The 20,901-nt window shown below is 38.1% G+C and overlaps 2 protein-coding genes across 2 annotated transcripts; both read right to left on the bottom strand.

Moving 5' to 3' along the window:
- Positions 1–1,504: 1,504 nt before the first annotated feature.
- On the bottom strand, positions 1,505–10,882 carry mindy4 (MINDY lysine 48 deubiquitinase 4). The gene is made up of 18 exons (XM_077607125.1): positions 10,642–10,882; positions 8,987–9,106; positions 8,310–8,542; positions 7,970–8,237; positions 7,727–7,893; positions 7,605–7,657; positions 7,283–7,392; positions 7,086–7,202; positions 6,915–7,009; positions 6,665–6,766; positions 6,459–6,522; positions 6,154–6,219; positions 5,679–5,746; positions 5,500–5,563; positions 4,582–4,743; positions 3,169–3,349; positions 2,523–2,589; positions 1,505–2,326 (listed from the first exon to the last, which is right to left on the bottom strand). Exons 1-18 carry the CDS (start codon positions 10,699–10,701, stop codon positions 2,278–2,280), a joined length of 2,046 nt encoding a protein of 681 aa, XP_077463251.1. The 5' UTR covers positions 10,702–10,882; the 3' UTR covers positions 1,505–2,277.
- A 411-nt stretch (positions 10,883–11,293) lies between these two features.
- Positions 11,294–19,433, bottom strand: nexn (nexilin (F actin binding protein)). Its single transcript, XM_077608110.1, has 12 exons — positions 19,137–19,433; positions 18,850–19,047; positions 17,574–17,658; positions 17,345–17,493; positions 16,349–16,549; positions 16,090–16,263; positions 15,739–15,927; positions 15,316–15,507; positions 13,742–13,936; positions 13,380–13,601; positions 12,742–12,930; positions 11,294–12,679 (listed from the first exon to the last, which is right to left on the bottom strand). Exons 1-12 carry the CDS (start codon positions 19,431–19,433, stop codon positions 12,302–12,304), a joined length of 2,469 nt encoding a protein of 822 aa, XP_077464236.1. The 3' UTR covers positions 11,294–12,301.
- Between the last annotated feature and the right edge of the window lie 1,468 nt (positions 19,434–20,901).

Below are 20,901 nucleotides of genomic sequence, written 5' to 3'. Positions count from 1 at the left end.
AAGACATGAAAGTAAATTAGATGCTACGTTTAAAAGAAATGAACTTATAAAATTACATTTAAAGTAAACTTTGTGTGATGATTACGGTTAATTTTAGTAGTCAGTTTCCTTATTGTGTTTTGAAACAGGGAGTAGCAGTGCATATTCCAAATGACATTTCAATGCAGGAGTGTCAAATCATCTCACATGATGTAAACATTGCTGTAAAATGACTTTCTACATGTTTGTAATTTGGTTAACCTCTCAGATTTTATTGAAACGCTCACATGCCAACATTTCTGTCGAGATGACGAGTACCATACGACCTCAAACCTAAACATGGCTCCTTGTGACGTATGTTCCACTCCCCACACTGCGTACCCGAAATTCTAGAAGAAAAGGAAAGCTAAACAGTTTAATCCAATTTCTTAGTGCTCAAGGCCTCATTTGAGCATGCCGCCTATATTTATAGCAATCACATTACAGCTATGATGGGTGAAAAGGCACTGTACCGTCTTCATTGATGTACAGTACATCATTTCTTATTAATATTTCCTCACCTAAAGAATGAGGATATGACTCAGCAACCAACCAACAATCAACATTACAGTTTGAAAGAAGACGAATCATTTCAAATGTACACTGCTTATGCACTAAAAGACATGTCACTGCTCTTGTGCTCGTGCCAGTTGCACTGTCTTTGATCCCCAAAGCTGGAGGTGTTGGCAAAGGTTCGCCTCTCCACCTCCTCTGCGTGCCCCTCAATGGAACTCATAGCCAGCATTTGTGCTTAGTAAAAAAAATATATATATATTCCTCCCCATTCTGGCAAAAGAAACTCCATTGGCAAATTTGAAACTTTACAAATTTAAGTTACTGTAAGTGCACTGACAAACTTCAATGGAGTCACCCTGGGTTCAGTTTCTACTCGGTGATAGTGTGGATGTGATAGTAATGATTGTCCTGTCCCAACATCATTATGAACTTAATAAATTAATTTTATTATTCATTCATTTTCTGAACCGCCAATTCTCACAAGGGTCACAGGGGGTGCTGGAGCCTCCCTATGCCAGCTGACTTTGGGCACCAGGCGGGGGACATGCAGCCAATTACAGAGCACGAGGAGACAGACAACCATTCACGCTAAGACTCGTACCTAGGGGCATGTTTTTGGAATGTGGAAGGAAACTGGAGTAACCAATCCAGGTGGTACCCCACCTATTGCCCATAGTCATCTGGGATAGGATCCAGCACCCCTAAACACTTTTGAGGATAAGCCAAACGGAATATGAATAAATTAATATACAGTAGGCGTTATATTTATCAGCCTTTTTAACCTTCTGTGATCATGTCACTCAAGATTGATAACTCTTCCATTGGATCACAAGTGACTCATCTAGTATAGTACTGTATAACGAAATATCGCAGTGACGACATTGCCAATTGCATCAGGATGCTGCTGCTGTTGTTTAGTTTATTATTATTTATTGGTGCAAAAATGAGATGCAAGACCAAAATATTTTTTTCATTGCAGTTTATGTATGAAAATGAATGACATGACAATGTCACAGTAAAAAAACTATAGTCAGTCAAGTCACTTTTAGACATATTAAGTCAAAGTGAACGTAAATATTTTTCCTGCTATATTATGAAATGTGATGTTATTCAATTATCTGACAGTGAAATAAGTAGTGATAAAGTAACACGTTAAAGGCCTCTGTGATAAATTAAACATGCAAACGCTGTAAAGAAAAATCTTAATGAATAAAACAAATTGGAGTGTATTTAAATATGGGTAAATTTAGACAAGTCTACCATCCCACATCTCCAATAAAAATACAAAGTATTTTCTGTTAAGATTATCATTACAAGGCCAATTTTAAAAAACGACTAGCACTATAAATATGAACTTTTTCCTCATGATGGCACAGGTATTTTTGAATATGGCTGAAGGCTTTTGTAGGCAACATTTACGACCTTCCAATACTAAATGATGAAAAACAACAAGTATAATTGTTTATAAATGAATTAAATTACATGCATGTCATCCCCTTCATTTAAATGACACTTGGAGGTCTTGATGAGGTTTTCTTTGTTTCTTTTCAGGTCATCCAATCAATCATGCCATTCAAGTATCGTTGAGTCACACATTCATTAAATGATTATAATTATACCCTAGCATCAAACAATAAGAAAACTACAGGCTTTATATCTCACCAATTATACATATTGAGGAAAAACAGATCAAATGTATTGGCATTTGTACATTAAAGAAACATTGTAAAATCAGCCAGGCATTCAGAGAATAGGTTCTGTGTCATTCCAACTCACAAATGCATCTTTCCATCTGAAAAAAAAATCAATCAATTCATGAAATAAGTGTCAAAACAATTAACTTTGTTCAAAATGTTCAGCTATAACCTATTCACGAGATTAGTTTAATTTTAAAAATGTCTGCTCTGTGTGACTGAGCTCGAGAAAAGCACATTCTATGTAAATGGTAATCACAGTCACAGAATTTATGGTGACAAACAAACGCTCACCGTGTTCGAATGCAGTGGTCCAGGGGAGGAATGAGATCTTGACAACTGGAACCTGATTTGCCAAATGCTATAAATAAACAGAAATTAAAATAAAATTTAATTATGTTGGTCATGCAAAGTAGTTTATTAATTCAAGAATTGAGTTTGTTTCAAGAGTAAAAGGCTTGCTTGGAAGAGTTCTGAGTAAAATAACCAAGCTAAGGAGGCAGTCATGGCCTTTCAAATAAACAATTCCAGACGTGTCAAATTTAAAGACATGTCAAAATATCGTAGAAAGTTATGCTATAGTAAGATCATATACTGTAGTTGCAACTTTCAAATTTTTTTTTTCACCTAATGTAACAGCCAGGTGTCGCAGTATTGTAACTATTATGCGATATAGAGACCAAGCCTGACCAGTAATAATAAACATTGGGAAATAGCAGGGATTACATGAGAAGCGAGCATGATTGTTAATATTTCATAATTTTAAAAGCCTTTCATAAGACCACACACTCTGTGTAGACAGCATTTGGCCATGAAAACAAATTGAAGTTTGGGCTTGACACGCTAATAGTTGAATTTTCAAATGCAAAAACCACAAATAACTAGTGGTCCACTTTAACTCAAGACACATTCAAGTTCATAACAAAATATGTTTACTCACAAACTGTGAGGCGGATCTCTTCCTGCTGATTGGCCAGTCCATCATAGTAATACAAGTCAAACTCCACACTCTTGTCCTGATTTGATACTAGCGCCTCCTGAAGGCCAAACAGCACACTGAAGTGGCTTTCACTGAACACAACCCAGATTGGAAAAAGTGGGTTCTTTAGATAATCTCCAACCTGGAAGAAAAAAGACATTTATTCATTCATTTATTTTCAGACACAGAAAATGAGAAAAAGATGAGTAATTCATGTTTCAAAAAGTGCAGCCCTTATGTGGGGGGCCTATTGTGGGAACATTACAGCAATCATAGATTTGATTACAGTAATTGAATAATCTTAAATTATCTGAAAATTCTGGTGTCTTTCACAGCTTGATTGCAATGAGCCAACAATAACCGGCCCCTTTTCACATTTGAAGAACTGATGGTGGTGGTTTGTTTTTGAATGTAAGTACAGTGGTACCTCGACATACGATCTTAATCTTTCCGGGACTGAGGTCATATGTCGAGCTTCTCGTAACTCGAGCGAACGTTTCCCATTGAAATTAACTAAAAACAAATTAATTTGTTCCAACCCTCTGAAAAAACACCTAAAACAGGATATTGGATTGGAAAAAATGTTTTATTTCTTCTAATTCGCCATCTATTAACAAAGTAACACATGAATAGTGGTTTAATAGTAATGAAATGTATTTAATAGAAGTAAAATTAGACGCATTTCGCGGAAGGTAGAGACAGCGACATACATTGTTCGGGGACTTTATCCATGGCAACGCACTCGTAACCGAACAAACTAATTTAAATTAACTTGGATTAATATATTTACAGACACACTCAAACATATGTTTAATGTAACTTTACACAAAACTGAATTCTAATTTTGTTTTAATCTTTATTACCTTTGTAACAGGTTGACTCCACCCGGACGTTCAGCCGGAGTCTTCAAAACGGACGCATCAAGAGTTGTTTGTTTTTGCCTTCCCTTCAAAATATTTCGAATGCAAAGCTCCGCCACGTGCTCGTAGATATATTTTATACACGAAAGAGATGCGGCAAGACAGTGCCATGGCCACCTGGATTGCTCGCATCTCAAATTTTTTCTCGTATCTAGGGCGAATTATTCAATCGAAATTTTTATCGTGTCGCATCTCAAAATTTTTCTCGTATCTAGGGCGAATTATTCGATCGAAATTTTCATCGTGTCTCGAGCATCTAGGTGGTGCTGCTCGTAGGTCGAGGTACCACTGTAGTTAGATTTCTAATTCTACAGTATCTAGCAAACAACTGCCTGTTTGTTAAATCTTATTGAAATGTTTAATACATGTTGTGTTATTACTTGAATTTTATAAGCAGTAGCTCAGTGAATGTGCCTTAAATTTTATAGGCAGTAACGGAGTGAATGTGCCTCACCTTAAATATGTTCCAATGTTCAAACAGGGATAGAAGACCAATGTTACAATGAGTTTTGATTCCCTTAAGAAGTGTAGAGTTTTCAGTTCCCGAGTCCAGTTCAACATTGCCGTCAAAGACATTAGACACTGCTTGTCCCACCAACAACAGGTTGACCAGTTCCTGGCAAAGCACAAGGACAAGAAGGTAAATCATATACAAACTAGTAGGTATAAAATCATCAATAATAAGGAACATTTTTACTTTAAAGCAAGTTTGTTGCTTTTCAGAATAGATGCGTGGCAAAAATACAGTTGAGTTAGAGAAATCATGATTTGGTTGCAAGTTAATTCCCTTTAATACATTCATTATTCATTGTTTACGATACCGAGAAAATAACGTCAATTACGGATAAATTGTCAGAAGTGCTTTATAGATACAACGGAATATAAAAAAATGAAAAATATCGGCCACCTACCTGCTTAGAGTTTGACAGTGATCATTTAAGTGGAGCAGACACGATTTGAAAGAAATAACAACTATCAAGTAAGCTAAAGTTATTGTTTGGAATTACCCCAACCCACTATGTTTGGAAGATGCTTCAAAGAACATCATCCTCATTGTCAAGCAAGGAAGTGGAAACATGTTTTATGACTGTTTTTTGCCAAGTTCACTGGGTGACTTAACTGCACAGACTCCCAACAATGTAGCAATGTAGGTACAATAAAATCCTGGCTGGAAAAACTCCTCAACAAGAACAATGAAGATGGTTCTTATGAGTAAACAATGAAAATAGCAGCAGAAGTAACATATCAATGTCAGAGTGCTCGAGTCAGACTCCAAGGGTCAACCCCTTAAAAATCTTAGTTTGTGTAGAAAAAAATGGAATTTGTGCATGCATCAATTGCAGTCGTACAGCCACTTTAACATTAATAATACCTGGGTACAGTAACCATGGGCTCCAATGAGTGTGATGGTTTCCACATCCATTTCTTCCTTCAGTCTACCAAAAGAAAACATGATCATTTTAGGGGAAAAAAACAATTAGGAATTACTATATTTTCCCACAGTTAAGGTGTCTTTTAGTATGTTGTAAATCTGTGCTGATCTTTCCGTACTTATCAATAGATCGAGACAGGATGGCAGATATGGTCAACAGTAGGCATCCCAGCTCCCCTGTCTCAAACTGTAGGAATGAGACATAGCAATAACAATAGATTAGAATATTTTGACAAGAAATATTATGGGCCTTTTATATTCATTTGTATCGAAATAGCCTTTGCAGAGTTGCCTACACACTGCCAAGTGTGATGTTATAATTGAGGTATTGTCGCTTGTACCAGTATATTTAAAAATTACATGTACTTGAATGTAGCGGGTTGGATGGTGTTGGGTATGTATGTTGGCAAATTTAATGGGCAAAACTGTTACACAAATTAACCATGACATGACCTCTGTGTGTATTTAGGCTTGTATTTCGTTATATGTAATCTTGACTTATTGGCTCTATTTTTTGTTGGCTTCAAAATTCAATACACACAATAATAACATGCATTTGTCCTTTAAGTTACAACAATACAGAATATTTCTCACCTGTTCAATATGCTGTTCCAGTAGGCACTGGACATCTTTAATGTGGTTCAATGTATAACAGCTTAACTGAAAAGATAAGAAGAAAGAAGGAGCAGGATCTTTTTATAAGAATGCCCAACATAGGGAAAAAAAGTTTGTTTACAGGACTATGTGAAAGGTAACAAAGTGTTCTCTTATAATCCCCTTGTAAATAGAGGAGGACCGTTTCTACACAAATATTAAGGAAGTGGGTTTGACTTTCAAAGTACTACAACACTACTGTACATAAATACAGTAGTTACTGAGATCATTTCAGAAATGAATACCTTTTCAAGGACTCCTTCAGAATTGTACGGTCCACTTGGAGTAAAAAGTTCTCTTCCTGTATTTCTGTTTTAAACCAAAAAAAAGGATGGAACATAACATTTGCAAGCTTAAATGGTGGTGGCCCATCGTCAAGGCTATTCTACACTTTTGATTAGAAGTATCGTAGGTCCAGGCTGCGTTAAGAGGATTAAAAGTATGGGCTTACATTGCTACTATGGCTTGTTTTTCCTCACCAGCCCTCCATAGGACCTCAGCCAAAGCTAAGACCAGGCATTTTCTTCTTGTGGCATTTGTTGGTCTTAAACACCTGAGAATAAAGTGGCATTTGAGTGAAAAGCAAACTTATCTGGCTCATTGAAATGTTATCTGGAAGACATGCAGTTGACACACATACATACTATAAATGCATACATAAAAATGTATTACGCTAAATATGGAGAAGTACAGTAACCTACTGAAGTCTTGTTGTATTGCTGCAGTCTACATTTTCAAAGAGAAGTTTCTTCAAAACGAAAGCTTGGATGGTAGCTAGGACACCACAAGGACCGCCCTAGAAAGAAAACAAGACACATAATAAGAGCAGGGTACAAAATTAATTTGTTCAAATCAAGATAAATTCTGCTCACCCTTTTCTGCACCATTCCATATCTCAGGTCATGTGTTTCCGAAAACGTGAAACCCTGATTTCTCCACTCTACAGGGAAGCATTTTAAACTTGAGCCAATGAGGACCGATTTCAATTCCTGGGGTAAACAAAAGAAAGGGGAAAAAAGAACAAATATAGTACCAGCTAGATCTAAAAACATGTCAGTAAATACACAACCGAAGCAGTCTGTTGATCCATTGGCCGTCCTGTTTCATGTTTCCTTGCTGTAATTGCAGCGCTCTCAATGAAGATTTTGGAAAGTTCTGGCAGCTCATCGTCAATGTCATCTGAAAATTAAACGTGTTGTGAGCTATGGCAGCTGGGAAAGTGTTTCAAAAAGATTCCTCAATCCATTCATCCTCCAATTACGTTAGCATGATGACGATGACATACAAGTTCCACTTTGTCAGGTCAGAGCAAAACATTTACACAGACACAGAAACACTCTAATAACTGTAATAACTCATAACTCTACAAATGTAGATAAATAAACACTTACACAGCACCATCTCCGACGAATCTTTGACATTTGGATGCGTCATGGAATTTGCTCTAAGACAGGGCACACAAATTATTAGCACAAAAATTCTCAATTACTCACACCTAAAAGAAGGGATTTACATTTTTGGGGAAAATCTGTCTTTTTCCTCTATGCTCATTGCTCCATCTGTAGCTTCACTCAAAGGTTTTTCCAAGACTTTTTGTAGTACTCTGTTCCCTGACATTCCATCCCAAGACTGACTTTGAGGCATGCCCGCTTTTCGACACTGCCTTTGTTTGGTTGACTCCTAAAACAAGACAGAAAAATGTTCATTATCAAGCTGGCAGTCTCAGAAAAGCCAGGTGTTTGTGTGTAGGTGCTACCTGAACGGTGCTCGCTATCGGTGCGGACATCATACCACGTCTCACTCGATTGGGTCGGCTCCTTTGAATGACTTTATTGGCGGGAGGGTTTATATCAGGTTGACTAATGATAAAGTGATCGTTATCATGCAGTGATGTCATCTTCGACTGACTGTTTTCACCCAATGACGCAAAGGACAAAGACGGTGTTTCAATGTAGTTCCTAAGTCCCTCTTCATCAAATGACACTGCTGCCTTTTGAGAAGAGGACACTTCTGTCCCCTGTGACCTAGGAGGGAAATTTCATTTAATTTAATATAAACTAAAAATAATATCAGTAAAAATCTTGGCTGTTGAATACCTTAATTTGATGGGATCCCCAGAAATAAAGGACACCGCTGTGCAGTGTTCTGGGTTACTTTCCTTCAATTTTGAATGTGTTTTTGCCGCAGAAAGATGACACGGGCTGATTGCCAAAGCAGACTGTAGAGAATCACTTCCTTTATTTTGAGAGGCCATCTGGTCACCTTTGTGACCTTCAATGTGATGCTTGACAATAATTTCTAGTAGAGTCCTCAGGGGCGAATGCTGCACCTGAGGGGACATGCCATGAGATGGACCAATAACTAAAAAGAAGTATTTTGAAATAGCCAACAGAAAAGTAAAGAAGGACCATCACATATGGGTGTTTCTGTAGACCTTTTAGTTTACATTTACACTTTACTTTTTAAGCACTTTATAGATGCATTGAATCTCTCGTAATGGGAAAAAGAGCAAAGTATCACACGGATTGACTCACTATGAATCAATGACGCACTAACAAAAAATAACAATAATTCCAGTTTTTACATCGCTTTAGGCTCGCCATCCATTCAACTACACTAGTTGAATGTGAATTCCATTCATATGCAACAAAAAACACTATAAAATGGATGGATGGAATAATTGATGAATTTAACGAATGGAACATTTATCATTCTTGACTTGTGTGAATAAATGTGCAATACACACTTTGTGACAAATATTGAAGGTCTTTACCTTATTTTCTCTGTAAAGGGGCTCAATGTGAAGAACTTGTCTTAAATGGGATCTGTTGTTGATACTGGATTGTGTGCGTGGATACTCTTCATCCATGCAGGCAATAGTTCTCTTGAGTCCCTGCACGTTGTTTTAGGTGAACAACAATGTCATAGTGAAGCAGCCACAAGTTTTGATTCTGCAAATCTTGCAATTTGTTGTATTCTCAACATAGTAAATGCCACTGCATTTACTTACTGATGGCACGTGACAGCTCATCTTTTGGCTAGTTTGGTTTTCAAATGAATATTTTTTGTGATCGTTAGTGTTGCCTGGGTTAGGTAGCATGGTGATAGTCTAGACCACATGTGTCAAAGTGGCGGGCCGGGGGCCAAATCTGGCCCGCCGCATCATTTTGTGTGGCCCGGGAAAGTAAATCATGAGTGCTGACTTTCTGTTTTAGGATTAAATTAAAATGAAGAGTATAGATGTATATTAAATTTCCTGATTTCCCTCCTTTTAAATCAATAATTGTAATTTTTTTAATCCATTTTTTCTGTGTTTTTAGTTCAAAAATAATTTTGTAAAATCTAAAAATATTTTTTTTAAAGCTAAAATAAACATTGTTTTAGATCTATTAAAAAACTGTATATTCAGGGCTTTTAATCCAGTTCCTTTAATCCATTTGTAAAAAAAATTATCTAAATATTATATCTAAAATGGTCCGGCCCACATGAAATCGAGTTGACGTTAAGGCGGTCCGCGAACAAAACCGAGTCTCACACACTCGGTCTAGAGTCTAGACCAAGGTTAGGGAACCTATGGCTCAGGAGCCATATGTGGCTCTTTTGATGGGTGCATATGGCTCTCCGCTAACCTGTGAGGTAAAATATGTAAACCGTTGGTGAGAGAGCGCACCAATAGGAGCATCATGTGGTGTTGACACAACTTCTGTGCCAATTTAATTATAATTATTTTTTTCATTACACCTTTTGCATGCATACTCTCATTGATACTCATTAATTAGAAATGGCGTGCCAATGTTGTCAAAAGAATTGAGAGACTTTTTGTACTTTAAAAGGGGTGAGATGAGTAAAAAAATGCACATTTTCGTAATATTACTTTTAAATTTTGACTATGGCTCTCAAGGAATAACATAAAAATATGTATTGTTTATTGCTCTCTGTCAAAAAAGGTTCCCTGACCCCTGCCCGAGACCATCTAAAAACATTCATAGGCAATTCAGTGGTATTTTTTCCCACAAAATTTCCCAAGGATGATGATTGAGACCAGCTCACCATGATCACTGGATAGAAAAAAATAACTACATTTAAGGTATGTATTCAAGTTTGATGCCTTAATTTTTATCTCATGTGAAATATGTGACTCATAAAGTTTTGTAACACACTTAATGAACATGTCAATGTAAAAAGATCACTTAACCACATGCACATAGGAATAACCTTTGCCGAAAATGTGGTTTAATTGATTTATATATGCATTCTTGTCAGTGCAAAAACCGATGCCTACCTATTTCATTAGCTCGTAGTACAGTAGCTATATATGAAGGAGGGAACGGAATGTGGATAACACTATCCTATTTGTCATAGTTAATGTTCGTGGCTAGAAATAAAGTAAAAAGTCGTTTTTTTGTCTCCTGGAGAAAGATAACGTACCTTTCTGCTCAAATATTCCCGTACAAGAGACGCGGACACCTCCTCCACACAAATGGCCATCGTTGAGAGGAAAATTGAGCTTTACGATATAATACACATGAAATGGCTTGCTATCTACGCTTTCACGACTATTGGAATGCGATCTAAATCAGATCAGAAAATAAAGTTGGCCTATTTTATAAAAGAGAGGAAATTTCCAAGGATAAAACTCCGTAACAAAAAAACACGGGGAAAATGGCTAGTGGGCGGGGCTTTGCGATGACGCACTGTTTACGTCTTGCGTCACGCTGCCTTTCCAATTTCTGTAAATCTAAAAAGTATTCATTTTTTATCGTCAGATTGTTTTTTTAAAAGCGCCATAATAATACATTATGTATTTAATACAACTGAAATCAGCTAGTAAGCAAGTACGTCCCCACGCGTCACCATGGTGATAACACAACTATGAGATTGAGTCTATATAAAAAAAAAAAACCTTGGTAAAATGTTTTAAGGCATTTATTCAGTAGAATGAGAAAGTGTCTCAAATCTTTTGACTAAAAATGTTTTACTACAACCAGTATCTGTGCATATTCATTTATGTTTGAGACTATATGCATAATACAAAGAGTTCTGTTCTATTGACATTGTCTGTACAATAAGATACACCAAATGCTGCTTGTGAATCATTTTATTAAAACATTTCCACTTATAATGTATGACAAATAAGATTCTGAGCCCAAGATTGCTTCATCAAATCATGAACGTTACCTACTATCTAGCAAAATGCATATAAAGGAAATAAGAGTATATTACACTTGAAAATAACTTAATAAAAAGAAACATTACAGAGGATGAATATACCTGAACCGTGTAAATTACAAATCAAAATTGATGCTCTTTTTTATTTTTACAATTTCTCTCAACTTGATAATGCCGTTCTAGATTTGTTGGCATGGATTTGCAGTTAATTTAAAGGGAGAGACTGCACCAAGTATTAATGTCTTCATGTGAAAGTAATTATGTATGCAAATCATACATTTATTTGACCTCTGATGGGAAAAAAAGATATGTTTAAACACAAAAAAAGATACCTCATGTGAGTGTACCCATTGCTGTGACAACAATGACCTCAGTTATACCCACGCACTCTGACACAGGTGCATGAGACAATGGGTATTACTGACATCATCAAGGTGTGACAGCTGATATGGAAACCTCACATTTGATTGGCTAAAAATGTCAGATAGTATCTTGCTGGTATTTTGAAAACAGCACACAATGAATCAATAATTCAATTTTATCATGGATCATGACAAAAAAATATACTAACATGCCAAACCTGTGGGACTACTACTGGCTTTTACATGAATCTTGTTGGTGTTTTGGCACAGGTCATTTCCTATATCAAAAGGGATGCAGGTTTATGACCGATTATCCAGTAAACGTCTTCCCTCAGTTGTTTGACTGTGAGGGATAAATGAGTTTGTTTTTCTGTTTTGTTTTTTAAAACGAGACAACAAGGGAAATCTCAAGCAGGTGGAAGAACCTCAGTAGTCATAAGCTGTGGGGAAAAAAAACAGAGGCCATGTTACCTGTGGTTCACTAAACGAAGAAGAGGAACATGCGGTCCACTTTGGGGACTGGCTGTCGTGCCAGAATGTTTCATGCAGACATGCTGTCACACCAAGGTGGTCTTACTTTCTATCGTGAGGATGCAAGTGCTTGCTGCCGTGCCTCGGCTATTTACCGCCTTGCACATGTACTCGCCCTCGTCCTCGGGGAAGGTCTCCGGCAAGTAGAGGCAATACGTCTCGCCTCTCTCGATGTACTGATAGTCTTCACAGTCTTGTAGCATCTCCCCCTCAAACCACCAGGTCACCTCTGGCTTGGGCTCCCCAACGATCTTGACGGTGAAGCGGACTGGCTCCGAGTCCACCACAGACTGGTTTTTGAGAGGTTTTTTGAACCACGGCGCGCCCGACCGAGCGTGATCTTCGTCATCCTCGTAGGAGCCATTGACGATGCTCACCTCGTCCTCTACGTCATCCTCTTTTTTCTAAATTTGGCAAAAAGATCAGTCATCAGGTAAGCATTTTTAATACAGAATGTAAATCATACTTTTTGGAGGGCAGCATCAATCTCTTGTTGTTCAAATTGCATTCGCTGTAGTTTCTGCTCTTCTATCCTTCTTCTCTCTTCATCCTCTCGGGCTTTGGCCATTTGTTCAAACCGGGCTCGCATGTCCACCTTCTGTTTGAATGGAGACTCTTCACCCTTTGCTAAAGCCGCCTGGCTTTCTTCAACCTCCTTAAAAAAGAAAAAAGAAAAAAATAGGTCAACTATTAAAAGCCCTATTTAGCAAATATTCCCATGCAGGCAAACCGATAGCAACCACTACTGATGATTTATTTGTGGAACAGATTCCACATTGTTTCGACACCGTAAACTTTGTGGATACGCAGACTATTATAGCAAAGAAAAACATACATTCTATATAGCAAAGAAAAACATTCACACGGGGTATATTTTACTGCAACTGTCATTTTCTGTGCTTCACGTTATTTCCATCAATCTCCAAACATGACCAAAAAGTAAATCATTGTCAGAAAATGAAGGGTTTGAAATACAATTGGCCGTTGTTTTTCATGTTTGTAGATTTTTTTGAGAAATTTGAGCACCCAATCCCCAAAAGTCAAGCTGAACCGAGTGATCACTAAATATTGTTAAGAATTTGATAAAATGACTTGAATTCTTACCTCCTGGAACCGTTCGGATTCCCTCTCTTTAATTTCATCATCGACAGCCTTCCTCCGAGCTCGCTCCATATCAATCTTTTTCTGAATCTCCTCCTCGGTCAGCTGCTTGATCTTTTCAAACTTGGACTTCAAATTCTTGGCCTGGATGGAGCCCGTCCTCTTAAGTTTGGTGAGCTCTTCATACTCTGGGTTTACAATATTGCTGCTTTCATTCACCTCTTCCTGTGAAACAGGTGAGAATATTCATTTACCAGTGCTTTCCTTCAACCCCATTATTTTTGGGGGTTGGGGTACATTATGAAAGATTACTATTATTATTATTAACTGTTACCTCTACATTTTTAATTCTGATTGAGACTAACCTCGCCCATTTCTTGCCGGAGTTGTTCAAACTCCTGTTTCTCCTGCTCCAGCTTTTGTTTGCGTTCCTCTGCTTTGCGTCTCTTTTCGGCCGCCTCTTTTAACTTCAACAGTTCCTCAAAGTTCAGCTCCAGTTTTCCAGGGTGGAGTGCCTCCTGCGACTCTGTCCTGACCATGTCATTCTCCTCATCCAGAACCTATTTGGACAATAAGTCGGACATTCTAAAGCAGCATCACCCTACAATCATATATTGAATCTATTTGACTTCAGCTATTTATTAGATTAGATCAGATTAGATCAGATAACTTTATTCATCCCGTATTCGGGAAATTTCATTGTCACAGTAGCAAGAGGGTGAGAATACAGACACAGCACAAGACATTTTAGTCATAAATAAATAGGTAATAAATAAGTTAATAAATATATAAATAAATGAGCGTGTTGCTGAAATATATATATATATATATATATACATAGATGTACATGTATACATACGGTTTACCTCATAAACACATTTAAAAAATGGTTGGTTTTTAGCTTTTTCTGAAATAATATAAAAGAAAAACATTAATACGTTGACCTATAAATGACTACGCGTTATGAATTTCACAGTGTTTGTTGTATTTGTCAGTCAAAATGATTGAGCAATGCCAGTAAGAAAAGTCCCAAATGCATGTAAATGGCTGCCTCAAAATATTTGAAACCAGAAATCGTAATTAAATATCAAATATTCTATACCTGAAAATCCTTATGTTTTTTTTGTAAGTATGCATTGTACATAGAAGTACATAATGTGTTTTGGGTTTGTTCCCTAAATAATAGCCCTTTCCTCTTTGTGTTCAGAATTCATTTGAAGTTTGATAGAAATTCTGTGTCTTACTGTTTCATGTTCATATGCAGAGCTCTCATGATCCAGGCCAGGGCTCTTGAAGAAATAATTTGGACAAGGAAACAGCAATACAATTTGGACCACATGAGCCCATCAGAATAAAATGCATCATGGGATTAGGAATAGTGCGAAGGTTGAGGCAAATATTAGTCATTTGAAGGACAATGACATGACAAGTGCTGTTTCCAAGTCAGTGTCAATGCTCTTTTTCTAAAGAAAGCTGGAGTTTAAACCAAAGATAGTGAGTAGGTCAGCCAAAAACACATACCAATAGCCTGTGCTCAGAATCCTTCATATCCCTTGTAAAGCGTCCAATAAAGTGAGTTTGACATGTTCTACTGCTGTTTAAATGTGCACCAGCAAGTATAAAAGTGTAAAAGGTTATGCCCTTTAGTGACTGGATTATGCAAAGCATTTTGAAAAGTAGTGAATAACTGATGTAAAGCAATGATAAAACATACGTCCCTATTCATAGATTTAGTCATAGTTGAAATGTTAGTTTTTCAGTCAAACAATCTGAATGTTGTCACACCAGCACAAGAAGACAAATGGACACAGTGCAATCGAATACTCTTCATAGCCCATTATTATTTGATTGATGATTGAACTATACGGTCCTAAATATTGTGATTAATTAGGCATTAGTGAGTAAGTGAGTGCGTGACATTCCAAAAACTAAAACTTACCATGCTTTTGCGTGCCTCTGCAAAGAGTCTCTTCTCCTCATGCAGTCTCTTCTTGGCCTCCTCTTCTGCCTTCTTGTGCTCTTCTTCTCTTCTTTGGCGTTCCAACTCCTCAAAGCTGGCACAGAGCTTTCCAGGTTCACTTCCCTCCAGGTTCAGTAGAGCCATCAGAGCCTCGTCGTCCTCGTCAACAAGCTGCGGGACATCGGAAATTAAACGGTGAGGTCCTGTTTTCCCATGTGTTCATCAGATAAATCCAATTTAAAGACAACACTAGTACTACTAAATACTCCCCAAAAAGTTTACTTCTGATGCCTATTCCATTTTTAAAATATGGGCCAAGGTTCATTGCACAGAGAGTTACGTAATTACAAGAAATCCATCTTTTCTAAGTGAGAGTAGACTGTAGTTTAATGAAATATCCACCATGCTCTTTCTGGCTTCAGCAAAAGCTCTTCTCTCTTCCTCCATTCGTCTCTTGGCCTCTTCCTCGGCTTTCTTGCGTTCCTCCTCTACTCGCTGCCTTTCAAGTTCTTCAAAGCTCAATTTTAGTTTCCCAGGCCTGAAGTCCTCCTTGTCATCGGGGCATGATGCCTGATTTCCATCCTCTTCATCCTGCAAAGTCACCAATAGGTTGCAAGAATATATTAATTAAGCAAAATCATAAACTCACTGGCCAACAACAACTCGGTAAAACTACCACTGTTTTTATATCAAGAAGTTATTTCCTCAAGTCTATGAAGCCAAAACCAAGAAACTAATTTGGGGAACATCTACCAATCCAAGTCGCGCCTCCTCAAAAGCTTTCTTCTCCTCTTTCAGGCGGCGCTTGGCTTCACCCTCAGCTTTCTTTCTTTTCTGGTCTTGCCTTTCCCTCTCCAGTTCCTCAAATGTCATCTTTAGCTTTCCTGGAGAGACCAGTGGCTTCTGTAGAGGCTTTTCCGCTTCATCCTAATTTAAAAACAACAACAAGAAGCAAAAAGAATGTATTTGTAGGAGTAAAGCTCGGCAATTAATTTGACTTCATTTTCTTAACCTCGCTGAGAACCGAGCGCCGCTTGGCCTCCCTAAAAGAGAGTCTGTTTTCATCATAGCGTCTTTTTTTCTCTTCCTCCACCGACTTCTTCAGCTCTTCTTCTCGACTCTTTTCCATGTCCTCAAAGTTCATTTTGATTCTGCCAGGCGTTCGTGACGACTTGGCAGGAACAACCCGTACGAGAATGCTGTCATCTCCCTCCTGTAAATCACAGTTTGAAAATTTGACGTTTATCAAATACCTATTTCTTATCCAAACACGAACACCCGACAAAATAATTGAAATTCGCCGCAATGGTTAGGTTGTCCGTAAACTGACTGAGAATGTTAGGGTGAAAGGGTAACTGTTAACCCAATGCGGCCATTTGCAGAATGTCAGCGTGAGTGTACCGCAAAGATAACGCAGTCTAATTCTGTCGGGCAGTAAGGAGGTCTGCACCCACACGGAGGTGTGGGGAAACAGTTGCCAGTCATTTGCTGCAAGTGTGCTGCTCCACTTGTTTCTCCATGACCAGGTCAACTCTTAGCACAGCACAACAAGACAATAATAGACCAGGCTAAACTTGGATACACAAAATGGCCCCAGTGAAGACGCATGAACGTATTCCCAAGCATTTCCTCTGCCATCGTAAAGTAAAGTTCGGGTAATGTTTAATAAAAAAACATTTTTAAGCACTAGTTGAAGGCCTTCTTATGGAAACTATGGGAATATTTGTTCTTGGATAGAGAATTTACTGCAGGAATGACCACAATCTTGCGTCTATTATTGTGTACCGTAATGTCATACAAGACGGTGTTTTACTGAACAAGAATTAGGGCAAAGACGTAGCGTGGTAATGGCTAGTAATCGTCTGTCTGGCAACATTACATAACCATTGTAGACTGTCTGAAGGTTTGAAAGGACACATTTGCTTCGCTTTAGCTGACAATTCAGTTGCTTGTTTGTTTTTTGGTCCAAAACGTAGGATAGGCCGTGAATCATGTGTGTTAAACTTACCTCAGCTGCCTTCTTGGCCAATTCCCTTGATATTTTATCTTTTTCCATATTGTCTTGAGTTTCCCTCCTCTTTCTTTCACCTTCCGTCTTCTTCCTCTCCCCCTCTTGTCTCAGTTTTTCCATTTCTTCAAACTTCCCTTTTACACTACCTGAGGATCCGAGAACACAAGGTCATGTTTTAAGATTTCTTGCATTTTGGGGGGGAGGCGGGGCTTACCGAGTGTCTCACCTGTGATTTTGGGTACATAGGATTTCTCCACCTTTGCTGGCTTTACCTCTTCCTCCTCATCGCTGGAAGCAAGAAGTTCTTTTATCTGCCGAGGATCATTTGGAGAAGAAGTGAGTGTTTACACTTGAGAGAGGATCATCTCCTCGATCGCTCGGGAGCCATGCTGCTCTCTGTAAGAACAGAGGCCTAATCCCTGGTAATAAGTGAGTCATGTGACCTACAGGTGGGCTTTTGATTGGGCTGTTGCACTGAGAGCAGATGAACATACTCTGGCCAGTTAGTGAAGGGCAAGGGACGTGGACATTTGTTCTGCTCAAGTGTCACAAGTAATCCGCTTTTATCCCATTGTATTTAGGCTTTTATTCCACCACTATCCATCTCAGGAATAACTTGTCTCAGCAGAATATCATATTTGCTAGCATTTTTTATTTTTAATCTGAAAAATTGTTATCAACACCATATTTGTTTCTGTCCTTGCCAGTATCCATCCATATTCTGGAGTGCCTGGCCTGGTTGCCAGCTAATCGCAAGGCCAATAACAACAAAGAACAGTCATCTCCAATTGACCTTAGCAGTTTTAGGAAAGCGCAGTACTTAATAAAGCGCAAAAACACAGTCAAAACTTGACACAAGAAAGCCAGACATTAGAACCGAAACTCCTATCCTACATTGTACTTGTATTTTTGTATAGGCGCAAAAACATGTAGTATGGCACTAATAATAGGGGTGATTCTACTTTGCGTCTGGTCTACGTTATCCGCGATATTCGAGGGATTACTGTATACTTTTTATGCTAATATGCGGATTTCAGCGGTCACCAATCTATGTATAATTCTTGAGCAAACCTTAATGCAATCATACATTTCTGCCTACTATTTCACAAAAAAATCCCTGGTTAACCCAGTAACTCCTTAGATTTAGTAAAACAAATATAGAACAAAAACATGCGATAAAGAAAATCCAGTAAGATGAATATAAGTCGAAGCACATGAGACGTAAATTGTGCTTCATATTTTTAAAATATGTTTCTTAAAAACATTCTCATTTTGAAATTAATACCAAATATTCAGGTTTTTAAAATGACCTTGCATGAACAGGTTACTGCCAAAAAAAGTAGCTTATTAAAAGTAGGTTATTGGCTGAATGTAAACATAGCCAGTCTGTATTATATGTTGCAGGGTGTCAAGGAGAGCGGCGACCTGTTAGGTGGTCCGTGCACCATCCATCATGCCATGCGGGCCACACGCGTGGGTTAATGGGCATATCAAGCTTTGACCTGCTGCTTTTTGCGGTTCCATTCCCTCTCCTTGATATACTGTTCCTTCCTCTTCTGCTGCTCATTCTTGTTCCTCTGCCTGCCTCTCTCCTCCCTGGCCTTTTGCATAGCTTCAAACTTTCCCGTCACATCGCCCTTTTCTTTGTTCGTATTGGGCACGTAACTTCTGGCCACGGGTTTTTTGGACCGGAGCAGTTTCTGTAGTTAAACGACGGAAGAATAAGAACATTGGGAAACTTCGTGTTTGGTTCACGTATTAATTATATTTCTGAATTTGGCGGTCTTACCTCTTTTTTAAACATAACATCAGAAAGATCATTTTCTTCAGTCTTGTCAGTTGGGGCTTCTTCATCCTCTACTGCCTTAGAAGTTTTTCTTCTTCTGTTCTTATCACCACTAGGCTTTTCCTTTCCCTTGTTTTCCACGCCATTCACTTGTGGCTTGTTAGTCTTTTTGTCCTGCCCGTCGGACATTTCCTTTCCCTTTTGCCTATCCTCTTGCTCCTCGGTGACGCTCACATGTTCATTTTTTCCTGGGACATCTTCCCTGTCACCCACAGCCGTCACGTGCGCCACCTCAGCCATGTTTGGACCACTGTGACAAGTTGGTTTTAATGTGAGCTGCAGAACAAAAATTCAAGACTTAATGTATAAGGAATACAACTGAAAAAAAATGCTTGGAAAAACACATTACATTTATTTAACTGTCAAAAAGATTCATGGAACTCAAAATAGTTTGCTTTTTTTTCAAAGTTTTTTGGGCAAGTGTTTTGAAGCATGCAAACCCTGGAATTTCAGCAAATGGAATGGTCTCGTTTTTCTACCGTATGGTGGGAAATACTTCCATAAGAGCATGCTGCCAGGTGATATTTATAGCCCATTTCGGGGGCTGTGGAGGGACATGTGATCATGGCTATTTCTGACAAGTGATAGGCAGTTGCACAGAGCTCACATTGGCCCCCACATACTGCCTGAAAGGCCCTTGAGAAAATGGCCTGACTAAGGTTCAGACAGAAACCATGTCCCTTCATCAGGATCCTGGAATACAATTTGGCCAAGTATAAGGACCATTGTGACAGAAATAGACATTTTGGTATAAGCGTGTGTATGATTCAATGGTACACACTTTATCATGAGAAAACTATTGCTACTAATTGAGTGTAACTTTTTCTGTACCTCAATTGTGACCAGTGGGACAAGTTTAAAAATATATATAATAATGTTTTCAATATTGTTATTTCTGGCTGAATAGGTTGTATCGCATGGTTGCCAGATATTAAGACTCAATGGAATACATCTACTAAGAGCAATTTCTGAATGTATTATGGATCAAATGAACAGTATGGCTTCATAATAACATTATATAGCTTTATAATAACTTTGTATAGCGTTTACAGATGTGTACAGTCAATTATGCAGGATTTCAAATTTCAAAGGCCACACTTTGACACAAGCAGTTGAAAAAAATAGCCTTTGAGGACCTACTTTTAATTGGCATTTTACATTATTATATATATATAACTTTTACCACCTATACTCTTCACTAATACCACAAAACTCTACTCTAAATTTGTTCTACTTTTTTCCTTCTATTTAGTCAACTTATAAGCTTTAAACACACCTTGAGATATATAAAATGAATTACCTCTCAGTCAGTGATTTTTTTCCCCCCAAAAAATGAAAATAAATGATAATCGCCTGAACAAGTTCCTGTGGAGCCAGAGGCGTCCAATCCGTTGGTGCACAGAGGAGTGGAGTGGCTGCTGTGTTGGTGACGTGCACTTTCCTTAAAAAAGTTGGTGACTTTCCCGTGGACACACATAACGCGCTCGTACCCCGTTTCAGCTGTTGGCTCGCGTCGTGCACTCACACAGACTGTCTTGCAATCACAGCTGCAAAAATACATGAAGCTTAAAATACAAAATTCACATACATGTGCTATCTCTTTTTTCTGTTCATATTATTAAATGCATTGTCATGAATTGGTCTACGTTCTTACTATTATTGTCATACGCCAGTTTAGGGGAGTACAGATGCAATGTAATTTTAGCCT

This window comes from Stigmatopora argus, chromosome 8, assembly GCF_051989625.1.
Source record: "Stigmatopora argus isolate UIUO_Sarg chromosome 8, RoL_Sarg_1.0, whole genome shotgun sequence".
Classification (NCBI taxonomy): domain Eukaryota; kingdom Metazoa; phylum Chordata; class Actinopteri; order Syngnathiformes; family Syngnathidae; genus Stigmatopora; species Stigmatopora argus.
The sequence above is the reverse complement of the archived record's forward strand: the minus strand, read 5'-3'. Positions and strand labels throughout refer to the sequence as shown.

Excerpts from the sequence above, each read along its gene's own strand:
- mindy4 (XM_077607125.1), bottom strand. The coding sequence starts at position 10,701 with ATGGCCATTTGTGTGGAGGAGGTGTCCGCGTCTCTTGTACGGGAATAT. Across the intron at positions 6,220-6,458 it reads CTGAAGGAGTCCTTGAAAAG|TTAAGCTGTTATACATTGAA; the intron begins GTATTCATTTCT and ends TTATCTTTTCAG. Across the intron at positions 4,744-5,499 it reads CCCATGGTTACTGTACCCAG|GAACTGGTCAACCTGTTGTT; the intron begins GTATTATTAATG and ends GTGCTTTGCCAG.
- nexn (XM_077608110.1), bottom strand. The coding sequence starts at position 19,433 with ATGGCTGAGGTGGCGCACGTGACGGCTGTGGGTGACAGGGAAGATGTC. Across the intron at positions 15,928-16,089 it reads AGGAGGCGCGACTTGGATTG|GATGAAGAGGATGGAAATCA; the intron begins GTAGATGTTCCC and ends GTGACTTTGCAG. Across the intron at positions 15,508-15,738 it reads CTGAAGCCAGAAAGAGCATG|CTTGTTGACGAGGACGACGA; the intron begins GTGGATATTTCA and ends GATGTCCCGCAG.